Source organism: Canis lupus, chromosome 6, assembly GCF_048164855.1.
Source record: "Canis lupus baileyi chromosome 6, mCanLup2.hap1, whole genome shotgun sequence".
Lineage (NCBI taxonomy): Eukaryota > Metazoa > Chordata > Mammalia > Carnivora > Canidae > Canis > Canis lupus.
Window position 1 is genome coordinate 11640747 of NC_132843.1, and position 13242 is coordinate 11653988.

The window sequence follows — 13242 nt, forward strand, 5'->3', positions numbered from 1 at the left end:
AAACTGGGAGGTGAATTTTCCATAAAGAAATTATTTTAGAGTTTGTCTACACTTTTTTTTTTTTTTAAAGATTCTTATTTATTTATTCATGAGAGACACAGAGAGAGAGAGAGAGGGGCAGAGACACAGGAGGAGGGAGAAGCAGGCTCCATGCAGGGAGCCCGACATGGGGCTCGATCCTGGTACTCCAGGATCACGCCCTGGGCCAAAGGCAGATGCTCAACCGCTGAGCCACCCAGGCTTCCCTTGTCTACACTTTTTAAAGTGAAAGTAGACTTACTGACTTCTGATTATAAAACCGACACATGCTCATGATGAAAAATTCAAACAATATGTAGAGATGTCCTGTAATCTTCATACCCACTGTGATATAGATTCACTCTTCCAGGTATCTTATATCCAGAAAAATTTCAAGCCTGAAATGGAGAAAAAAATGTACATATTAAAAGGTTTAATCTGAAAGAAAGTTTAATCTGGTAAACTTAAGTGAGGGTGGGAGACAGTTCCACAAACGGGAGAATTTGAGCTCTACAATGAAGTAGTTCATACAAAGGAAAACCACTTGTGTTTAAAGGACACAGAACACCCATCATTTCTGTTCCTGCTTCTTCCAGGTACAAGGCCTCCAGGAGGGCGTTAGCTACGTGCTCCGTGTCCGAGCCATAAACCAGGCGGGTGTCGGCAAGCCATCGGACCTCGCTGGGCCTGTTGTGGCAGAAACTCGTCCAGGTGGGCTTTTACGTGAAAACGTAAAACTTTAATGAAAAAGTTAATCTCATCTGTGTAACATACCAAAGCAACATTCAATCTTACTTTCTATGTTTTTTCCTAATTTTCAAAATTATCCGTTTATGCTATCTGAATAGTTGGTAAATTTGGCCTGCGGACATGAGTCATTTATTGCATCACGGGTGCTCTTAAAACAGGAGTAAACCAGATTTGAAGTGATCCAGAGCTATTCTGATCTATATCTAAAAACAGGGAAGGTCTTGATCAAATGATGCTTTCTGAACTATTTCAAGCATACTTTCCTGGGGCATTATTCCCATTATTATACTGTGGCCATTAAGTCCTACAAGAATATTTTCCCAGTTGTAGAAGCTGGACAGCCCAGTGAACAAGCACGATTCTTAAACAAAAGCAGAATTCATATAATTGTAGCTATTAAGCTCTAGGGGTCAGCGAATGTTTTCTGTGAAGAACCAGATAGTAAATATTTTTGGCTCTTGGCCATATGATCTCTGTCACAATACTCAACTCTTCCATGGCATAAAAGCAGCCATAAATAATATATAAACTTGTGAGCATGGCTGTGTTCTAATAAAACTTTATTGTGCCAGTTATATACATTATATATTGAATGTATTATGAAACTTAAATTTTAAGTAATTTTCACATGCCTTGAAATATTTTCTTTTTATTTTTTTTCAATTGTTTCAAAATTCAAAAACCATTCTTAGCTTGTAGGCCATACAAAAAGAGGCAATGAGCCAAACTTAGCCTGCAGGCCATAGTTTGTTGACCCCTGAGGTAAAACTAATAGCAGTTTTAACTGGATGATCTGTGGAGTGGAAGGATCTTTCACTTCCCAGTTTTAAAAGGTGCCATGATTGGACTAGGGAAGACAGTCTTTCCCCTTTATTATGTGAGCAAAGTTTACAGTGTTCATTGTGCAAATAGTTTCAGATTATTACCTAATAATTATTTGTTTTGTCATTTAATCTTTAGTGCTATTCCAAGTTAGTATATATTTCAATTCATAGAAGTTAAGAAAAAAGCACTGTAATGTACAGCATAGGCAATAATTTTGTATACCTTGTAGATGGTTAAGTAGGCCTATCAAGGTGGTCACTCATAAGGTATAAAAATATTGAAACACTACCTGGTACACATAAAATTAACATAATATTGTGCCAATTATAAATCAATAAAAAATAACTTTAAAAAAAGCATTGGAGGGATCCCTGGGTGGCGCAGCGGTTTGGCGCCTGCCTTTGGCCCAGGGCGTGATCCTGGAGACCCGGGATCGAATCCCACGTCGGGCTCCCGGTGCATGGAGCCTGCTTCTCCCTCTGCCTATGTCTCTGCCTCTCTCTCTCTCTCTCTGTGTGTGTGTGACTATCATAAATAAATAAAAATTTTAAAAAAAAGCATTGGAAATGAGAGAGGATAAAAATGTATTAACCACTTATTTCAAGTTAGCCTTCATTCTAGTCCAAGCACATTCACTTCAACACACCCTGATTTTTAGATTAAAATAAAGAGTAGATATATAATGTGATATTTATTTTTATGATAAGGAAAGAAAGTAAATGTAAAAACCTTTGCTTTCACTGAATATTACTTGAAAAGTTTATCAAAAATATTCTTTTAGTAAATATCCACCCTTCTCATCCTTTTACTTCATAACCTACTTTATACTATTCATAAGTACCCTCTAAGACCTGGGTGTGAAAAATAACCTTACACACAAGTGTGGAAGTTGTCTGGACAAAGTGCTACACCTCATATAAGTACCTCCTGCAAAATTTCATGAGAAAACAGGAGAACGCTAGGAACATATATGCCAGGTAAAAGGCAACACATGAAGACACCATGATATATGTTCCTATAGGAATCAGACTCTGAAGTTGCCAATTATAAGGAAATAGGAAGAAATGGACATGCAAAAGGATCAAACTGCAGACTCTTGTAAGAACAACATCTGGGTTACCATAGAGATAAACTCTTAACCTAATCATTGATAAGTTAAAAGCACCCTTGAGGCAGTAGATTCCAAATCTGATTAACTGAAAAAGGTTAAATTGATCTCTTATCTTCTCATCAATAGCCTCAGAGTGGCAGGTAGCCAGGCATGACATTAATAAAAGTGTCACTATGGAAGTTTTACCACCAGAAAATGATCTTCTGATTAGCACATGGGTGAAGAGTTTTGTTTCACTGATTTGGAAGTCATTTTTTGTGGCCATTTTATTCCCAGAATAGAACTACAAAGAACAGCTGCAGACACTGATCCGCTAAACAGCACCAGATTAAGCCTTTGGCTCACAGCCTGGAAAAGAATCCTAGGATGCACAAAGTCAAAGTGCTTCACCATGAAGGAGCACTGAAACCCAGGAGACATGTGGATTCATTCATATATGCAATGCACATTTATTCTTGGGACATACATTCCTTAAGCAGCTACGATATGTCTGTATAATATGCATGGGCAACAGGAGCAGAGGCTCGTGATACTACTGTATACCAGGCTTACAATCTAGGTGGAAAACTCAGAGTTTACAACATGGTGTATGATGAGAGCTATGATGGATATTCATCAAATATTTCTTATACTTGAATAGTCTATAAACTGGGGTTTCGTAAGTCCCAAAAGAACTTATATATATATTGTAAAGTTGTCTATATAATAATTTTGTTAAATACCAATATTTTACTTTTACCCAGATATTTATTTTATGTTAGAATGAATAGGGCAAGGATGGGGAAGCATGTTATCAATTTTAAGATTTAGGATGTTAAATTTGGATTGCTATTGCAGAAGAACAACTTCTTTTGGAATATATTATTAAAATTTCAGAAAATAAAGCTCATCGTGTAACAGCAAACCTCAAATAGTTCTAACAAGAAATCACAAGTGTAATTTGAATTGGAGCTGAAAGTTAACTTAATCCACCAGGGTTGGGAGGATCACTGGTCTCCCACTGAAGTCAGTGAATATGCTAGCAGATGTAACTCAGCCACTGCCAGAAAGTTGAATTGTTTTGCCAATGAGGAACCAGAAAAATGGACTTGTGTATCATGCTTCTATTAAGCTAAAAAAAAAAAAAAAAAGAAAAAGAAAAAAAAGCCCATATGAAGAATAAGCTGAAAAATATCTAGTATAGAATTGTTGGTAAATAAAAGGTAATTCTATTCTTGATATTTGATATTTTTAGAATAGTATCTGTGTTGATTGCATCAAGCCTGGGGTGGAGGTGGAAGTGGAGAAAGGTGAGCCAGATCAGATGGGAGGTAAAAGAGAGACCTGCTAAGGTGTGGCAGGTGATCTAGAGGGCAAGAAATGACTAGGTGTTGACAGGCTGCAGGTATTCTTACCAGAGACTCAGCAGCAGGCAGGAAAATTCAAGTGATGGACAGGAGGGTCCAAACACAATACAGAGTCTCAAGCAGGAGCTGGGTGACCAGAAGTTAGGGCTTGGTCACCAGGAGCAAGGCAGGTTAGGAGAACACAACACTAAAAGGAATGATGAGCTGGGATTGAGTTGACAACCTCCTAACCAATTCAGGTTTCTGAAAACTGGTTGGTCACAGAACCTGGGAGCACTGAGGATGCAAAGATTTGCTCGTCACCTAGAGGTGGAGTCTTCAACGATTCTTGAGCAGGAAGTCAGGCTGACTCTTAAGCTCAGCTGGCTTCATTTAGAAAAGTTCCCTTGCATTTGTTTATTAATTATTCTCTTTCACTCATTAAAACAGTAGTTCTCAACCTTTGCTGTACATGAGAATCATGCCAGGGACTTTTTAAAAGTACTGACTCCATTCCAGACTTTACTGTACATCATTTATATCAGAATCTCTGGGACTGAGCCTGGGCATAGGTTCATTTTTGTTTGTTTAGCCACTTGGGTAATTCTAGTATGAAATCAGAGTTGTGAACTTTGCTTCACACTGTGGGCTCCTTTAAAACAGGAGCTGTTTATCTTTTCTCCCTGTATGTGGTACTTGGTACACAGTAGTCATTTATTAAAGGAGAAAAATAATGAATGACTACCATGTTTTGGCCAGTGAGTATGACTGTTTTATAGCCACAGAGCGTCAGCTTAAGCCTAGACATTTTGTAATGGGGGCCACAATGTGGGTACCAAAGTGATAAGTCAGCCAGCAGTTTTGATCTTAAACATAGGAGAGTTAAGTATCACATGTGGCTGATTATATTAATTCAATTCTATCCCACTCTCCAGTTTATTATTTTTTCCAGTTTTTTTAAATACCACACACACACACACACACACACACACACACCATGAAAAAGGACAAATAGTTAAAGCTTGTAAAAATGATCTATTAATGCTGATGGAAAGACTATATGAAAAAAATTTGCTTATCATATTATGAAATATGTAGGAATATGAACAGTTTACTGTGATTTCACTTCAGCTTTTAAATTTTATTTTTCTTCAAATCATTTTTTGGAGTGAAGGGACAGCTACTTTCCAAATCATTCGTTTTAGTCCTGAGCTGCACCTTAACTCGTTCATATATTGGATGTGGTGGCAAGCCCAAAGGGACCATTAAAATGCCATTCTATACAATCTGGTATCCCCTTGTGTCCATAGTAAGGATTTGTGTAGGGTAGGGTTGAGGCAGCAGACTCAAGACAACTCTTCTTAAATCCTTTTTCGACCAAAATAATCACTTTCATTTTCTATTGCCAAATCTCCTGTGTTCTTAACTGAATTCTTCATGTTCCTTCATGTTCTCGAGCAGATTCGAAGGTCATTTTTTATTAAATCTAAGTCCTAACAGATTATGGTCCACTTTTCCAACCTAACTGTGGGAAAGTGGGATGGCTTTTCATCCAGATAAGACTATCCATAAGGGGATCCCTGGGTGGCGCAGCGGTTTGGCGCCTGCCTTTGGCCCAGGGCACGATCCTGGAGACCCGGGATCGAATCCCACATCGGGCTCCCGGTGCATGGAGCCTGCTTCTCCCTCTGCCTGTGTCTCTGCCTCTCTCTCTCTCTGTAACTATCATAAATAAATAAAAATTTAAAAAAAATTAAAAAAAAAAAGACTATCCATAGGGAAGGCTTTACTTTGACAGCAGAATATCAAATTTACTGCCTGCCAGGTAAGCATCTGAACCATTTTGATCATATATTAGTCAACTTTAGAGAGTGTGGCTCTTCCAACATTTATGAGTTCAACCATGATGTTACAGTAGGTCAGTTCTTGGCAAGAACTCAATTAGGCATGAGACATTCCAAAAAGAAAATTTCGGGATGTTGTAACTATACCTTTCTTAACTCTGACACTGCACCAAGTCCATCTACACAGGCATTGTTCAATGGATTAGCTTGGGGCCCATGAGAAATGCTGGCATTATGTTAACTAACTAGAATTTAAATAAAAACTTGAAACAAGACAAAAAGAACAAAGAAAAAGAAATGCTGGCATTATATTTGCTCTTGTTTTTTTCTAGAGTATTTATGAAAAGAACCATCCATTTGAATATCCTATATCTTTTTTTTTGAATATCCTATATCTTTTTAAAAATTGCTATAGAATTTTTTGCCCATTATATTTTAAGAACTCCTTTACTCAAGGAATTCCACTATTGAACTTCCTCTTAGATTTTAATATGTGGAAAAGTTAGCCCTTCCAGTTGGACACAGTTACTTCCTTCATCATACAAAAAGGAATTTACAAGCCAACATGTCCTTCCTTTTCAGATACAAGAAACTCTGAGCTCATTTTTAAGTTGTTTTATCTGCTTTTAAATTTTCCAAAAGATGTCTTTTTGTTTTAAACTCCTCATATTTATTCTTTGTTGTCCCATATAATTTCTTTAAAGTAGTTTCTACAAATGCTATTTTCTCTGTAAACCCAGAACATAGGAGGAGTCTACCTTTTTTCCAAAGGCCATCTCAATTCAATTTCCCATTATAGTATGATTGCAAAATACTTGGCTTACTAAGTCACTCTTTATAAATATCTTTATTCAAAGAACTATGTTAACAAATTAATTAAAACTATATAGTAATGGCAAGCTTTGAATTCGAAAAGCATTGAAAGATTGGATAGTATCAGTATCATAATGTGACAAATAAGAACAAGCTACAAATTGTTGCAGTGATCATTTTAAGACAATAACCTTGTTTTTTGTTTATACAATTATATTTTCACATTTCCTTGCAGTGTTACTTTGACTAAACACTGTGTTCTAATGAGAATTGCTATGGAGCTCAGGAAATAGGCTTATAACATAACTAGTTTATGAAATATTTTCAGTGAATTTGATTTTTCAAAAGCTGGAAATTATTATTACTTCTAGAGTGATTCCTTGAGCCAGTTGACACGTTACTGATTCGACATGAAAGAGATCAAGCTCTGGAATCCACTATGACTAGAATATTTTCTTGTTAGTACTATTATTTCATCTCATCTGTTTATCAAAATATTGGTTATACTTAAGCTTTAATAAGACAAGTTCAAATAAGGTAAACGTTGCCATTCTAAACTGACATTTTTCTTTTAAATCTGTTTTTTCAATCCAGTCTCTTGCACATGTAAATATATAGAGAAAATATGGAAGACAAAAATCCCAGCCCTTTTAGACTTTAATCCTATTATTGATAATCAAACACCAGTGCAACTTTTTGAAAAATGAAAATCCAATCAAATACAAGTCTTAGCAACTATTTGATTTTTCAACATTAAGTGCCAAATATAGTTTATTTTTAATTTTTCCTTTTACTTATATAAATTAACCAATAGCACTCACTATCACCACAATTATGTATGCATAATTTTTTAATTAAAATTCAAGTTACCTAACATATAGTGTAGTGTTGATTTCAGGAGTAGAATTTAGTGATCCATCACTTACATATGATACCCAGTGCTCATCCCAACAAGTACCCTCCTTAATGCCGATTACCCATTTAGCCCATCACCCTACCTACTTCCCCTCCAGTAACCTCACTTTGTTCTCTATAGTTAAGAGTCTGTTATGGTTTACGTCTCTCTCTGTTTTTATATTATCTTATTTTTCCTTCCCTTCCTCTATGTTTATCTGGTTTTTTTCTTAAATTCCATATATGAGTGAAATCATATGATATTTTTCTTTCTCTGACTTATTTTGCTTAGCATAATACACTCTAGTTCCATTCATATTGCTGCAAATTGCAAAGTGCTGAAAGGAAGAAACTTCTAACCAAGAATTTTCTACCCAGCAATGTTATCATTCAGAATTGAAGAAGAGATTAAGAGTTTTCCAGATAAGCAAAACTTAAAGGAGCTCATTACCACTACACTGGCCTTATAAGAAATGTTAAAGAGGCTCCTCTAAACCAAAAAGAAATGCCACTAATTAATAACAAGAAAATATAAGAAAGTAAAAATCTCACTGGAAAAGGTAAATATATAGTAAAGATAGTGGATCCATCCCTTATAAAGCAAGTATGAAAGTTAAAAGACAAAAAAAGTAAAATTAATTAAAAACCACAATAAGCCAAGAGATATGTAAATAAAAAATTGTAAAATGTAACGTCAAAAATAAAAATATGTGGGTGAGAGAAAAATGCACAGTTTTGAAATATGTTCAAATTTAAGTTGCTATCAAGTCAAAACATACTGTTATATACATACAAGGTTATATATGTGAACTTCACAGTAACTACAAAGTAAAAACTTATAGTAAACATACAAAGAAAGTGAGAAAGAAACCTAAACATAAGACTAAAGAAATCCACCAAACTACAAGGGAAGAGAGAGAAAAAAAAAAGAAAGGAATGGAGAGGAACTTCAGAAACAGCCAGAAAACAATTAACAAAATAGCAATAAGCATATACCTATCAATAATTACTTTAAATGTAAATAGACTAAACCATCCAATCAAAAGATATAGAGTGGCAGAACGGCAAAAAAAAAAAAAAAAAATCCCCCCAAAAACAAAAAAACAAAAACCAAGACCCATTTATATGCTGTGTACAAGAGACTCACTTCAGATCTAAGACATACGCAGACTGAAAGTGAAGGGATGGGAAAAGACATTCCATCCAAATGGAAACAAAAAGAAAGCTGTAGTATCAATACTCATACCAGACAAAATAGACTTTAAAAAAAGGACTGTGATAACAGACAAGGGCATCCAATCATAAAAAGGTCAATCCAACAAGAAAACATAACATTTATAAATATATATGCAACCAACATAGGGGCATCTAGATACATAAAGCAAACATTAACAGACCTGAAGACAGAACTGACAGCAATACAAAAATACTAGGGGACTTTAACACCTCACTTACATCAATGGATAGATCATCCAAACAGAAAACTAATAAGGAAATATCAGCCTTAAATGACACATTAGACTAGAGGGACCTAATAGATATATGCAGAACATTCCATCCAAAAGGAACAGAACAAACATTCTTCTCAACTGCACATGGAACACTCTCTAGAATAGATCATGTGTTAAGTCACAAAACAAGTTCCAATGATTCAAGAGCATTGAAATCATATCAAGCATTTTCTGTGACCACAATCTTGTACAACTAGAAATCAACTATAAGAATAATACTGGAAAAAAAAACACAAAAATGTGGAGATTAAACAACATGCTGGTGAACAACAATTGGTTTATCAAGATAATCAAAGCAAATCAATAAAAAAAAAAAAAAAAAAAAAAAAAACCTCGAAACAAGTCAAAGCAGAAAATGCATACCAAAACCTTTGGGATGATACAGGAAAAGTGATTCTTTTTTTAATATTTTATTTATTTATTCATGAGAGACACATACAGAGAGAGAGAGGCAGAGACACAGGCAGAGAGAAAAGCAGGCTCCATGCAGGGAGCCTGATGCAGGACTTGATCCCAGGATCCAAGATCAGCCCCTGGGCTGAAGGCAGTGCTAAAATGCTGAGCCACCTGGGCTGCCTAGGAAAAGTGATTCTAAGAGAGAATACATAGCAATACAGGCCTAGCTCAAGAAACAAGAAAATTCGCAAATAAACAATTTAACTTTACTCCTAAAAGAGCTAGAAAAAGAACCAATGAAGCCTAAAGTCAGTAGAAGGAAGGGAATAGTAAAGATTAGGACCGAAATAAATGAAATAGAGACTAGAAAAAAATGGGAAAGATCAGTGAATCTGAGAACTGGTTCTTTGAATCAGTAAACAACATTGGCAAACTTTTAGCTGTACTCAACAAGAAAGAAAAAAAGAAGATTCTAATAAACAAAATCAGAAATCAAAGAGGAGAAATTACAACTGATATCACAGAAATCTGGAGAATCATAATCTCTTTTAATGTATTGTTGAATTTAGTTTGCTAAATTCCCACTGTGAATAAATCCCACTTAATCACAGTGGATACAAGGATAGTTCAAAACCTGCAAATCAATCCACATGATGCACCACATTTACAAAATTTAGGATAAAAGTATATGATCATTTCAGTAGATGCAGAAAAAGCATTTGGCAAAATTCAACATCCATTTATGATACAAGCTTTTAACAAAGTGAATGTAGATAGAATGTACGTCAACACAATAAAGGTCATATATGACAAGCTTACAGCTAGCATTATACTCCATGGTGAGAAGCTGGAAGCTTTTTCTCTAAGATCAGGAATAAGACAAGGATGTTCACTCTCACCATTTTTATTTAACATAGTGCTGAGCATCCTAGCCAAAGCAATTAGGTAAGAAAAAGAAATAAAAGGCATCCAAATTAGAAAGGAAGAATTAAAACTGTCACTACTTGCAGATAACATGATACTATATATAGAAAAACCAAAAGGCTCCGCAAAAAAACTATTAGGCCTAATAAGTGAATTCATGAAAGTAGGAGAATACAAAGTCAACATACAGAAATCTGTGATATTTCTATACACTGATAGCAAATTATCAGAAAGAAAAATTAAGAAAACAATCCTATTTACAATTGCATCAAAAAGAATAAAATGCATAGGAATAAATTTAACCAAGGAGGTGAAATTCCCATATTTTGAAAATTATAAGACACCCATGAACAAAAATTGAGGATGAAACAAACAAATAGATATACCATGCTCATGGATCGGAAGAGTTAATATTGTTAAAATGTCCATACTACCCACAGCAATCTACAGATTCAGTGCACTCCCTATCAAAATTACAAGGGCTTTTTTTTTTTTTCAGAAGTAGAATCCTAAAATTTGCATAGAATTACAAAAGATACCAAATAGCCAAAGCAACCTTGAGAAAGAAGCACAAAGCTGGAGATACCATATTCCCTTATTTCAAACTATACCACAAAGCTATAGGAATCAAAACAGTATGGTGTTGGCATAAAAACAGACAGACAGATAATGGAACAGAATTGAAGGCCCAGAAATAAACCCCCATATATATGGACAATTGACTTACAACAAAGGAGCTGAGAACATACAAGAGAGAAAGGACAGTATCTTCCATAAATGGTGTCAGGAAAGATGGACAGCCACATGTAAAAGAATTAAACTAGACCACTATCTTACACCATACATAAAAATTAACTCAAAGTGGATTAAAGATGTGAATGTAAGACCTAAAACTATTCAATTCCTGGAAGGAAATAGGCAGTAAGGTCTATAACATTGGTCTTAGCAATATTTTTTATAGGTCTAATTCCAAAGACCAGGGAAACAAAAGCCATAAAAAAAATGTTATTACATCAAGCTAAAACCTTGTGCATAGTGAAAGCAACCATCATCAAAACTAAAAGGCAACCTACTGAATGGGAGATGATTTTTGCAAATCATGTATCTGATAAGGGATTAACATATATATAAAGAACTCATACAACTCAACAACAGAAAACAAGCAACCTGATTAAGAAATGAGTAGAGGGATGCCTGGCTGGCTCAGTTGGTGGAGCTTGCAACTCTTGATCTTTGGGTTGTAAGTTCAAGCTCCACACTGGGTGTAGAAATTACTTAAAAAGAAAAATCTTAAAAAAAAAAAATGGGCAGAGGATCTGAATAGACATTTGTCCAAAGAAGACATAGAGATGGCCAATGTGCACATGAAAAGATGTTCAACGTCATTAATTATTAGAGAAATACAAATCCAAACCACAGTGAGATATCATCTCCCACTGGTTAGAAAGTCTATTATCAAAAAGAAAAAAAAAAGAACAGCTATTATCAAAAATACAATAACAAGTGTTGGAGCAGACATGGAGAAAAGAGAACCTTCAAACATTGTACGAATGTAGATTGGTACAGCCACTTAGAAAAAAAAAGAATATTACTCAGAATAGAACCGCCATATGATCTATTCCACTTCTGGGTATTTATCCAATGAATACAAAAACACTGATTTAAAAAAAATTAAACATCCCTATGTTCATTGCAGCATTATTCACAATAATCAAGAAATGGAAACAACCTAAATGTTCACTGATGGAATGGGTAAAGAAGATGTATTGTGTGTGTATATGTGTATATATATATATATATATATATATATATATATATATATATATACAAGGTGTATATATACATATACACACACACAATGAAGTACTACTCAGCCATAAAAAGAATGAAATCTTGCCATTTGTGATAACATGAATGGACCTTGAAGATATTATGTGAAGTGAAGTCAGTCAGATGGAGAAAGACAAATACCATGTGATATCACTCATGTGGAATCTAAAAACATAAAACAATGAACAAACAAAACAAAAGCAAACTCATAGATACAGAAAATAGATTGGTAGTTACCAGAGGGGAACAGGGGTGGGGAGCAGGCAAAATGAGTAGAGGGGGTCAATTGTATGACGATGGATGGAACTCGACTTTTGGTGGTGATTGCTTTGTACTGCATACAAATGAATTATAGTGTTACACACCTGAAACTTATATAATCTTATAAACTAGTTTTTCTTCAGTTAAAAAAAAAGCCTGAACAGATTATTGTTTTAAATTCCAGTTCCATTTATCTGAGAATCTACTGCTAAAGCATCAATACTTTAAAACTCATTCTAAAACTCTTTGATGAAAAGTCTTGTAAAAAAAATAAAATAAAATAAAATAAAATAAAATAGATTGGACAGTTAATATGTACTTTCCGAAGTTGGATGCAGTGTGCTGAATCTTATTTACCTTTTCCTGTGTGACTCAGGACCACAGGATCAACCTTATTTATTGTAGTGTTGGGATACAGTAATGTCATCATAGGGAGAGGAGCCATTTGCCCCTCTAGTAAATAATGTCTTTGTGCCTGCGTTTCAGTTTTCTTCCTCCTCTCCTGCTGTAATTTTCCGTATTCTCAGTGTGTCTGCTGACAGCAACTTTTGACTTCCTTCTATTTTGGGGGTTTAATCTACTGATGAAACCCAACCAACCAACTTTCTAGAAAGTTCCAAGGGACGATCTATGGAATTCTCCAATGAGTGTCCAGGAATACTAGTGTGTGGACTTTGTCACATCAGCACTGCCTCTTAGAGACTTGTTTTCCTTACTTCTTGGTTTGGGACAGGGTTCCA

General features: G+C 35.0%; 1 protein-coding gene across 6 annotated transcripts in view; it reads left to right on the plus strand.

Moving 5' to 3' along the window:
- MYOM1 (myomesin 1) overlaps positions 1-13242 on the plus strand; it is a 136577-nt gene that overhangs the window by 87793 nt on the left and 35542 nt on the right. For all 6 annotated transcript variants that reach the window (XR_012032357.1, XM_072828933.1, XM_072828932.1 and 3 more), the window contains one exon: positions 615-729. Coding sequence is in view for 5 of the 6 variants with exons in the window: in XM_072828933.1 (XP_072685034.1) it covers positions 615-729 (115 nt within the window). In the remaining variant the exon portion in view is untranslated. The remainder of the gene's footprint in view (positions 1-614; positions 730-13242) is intronic.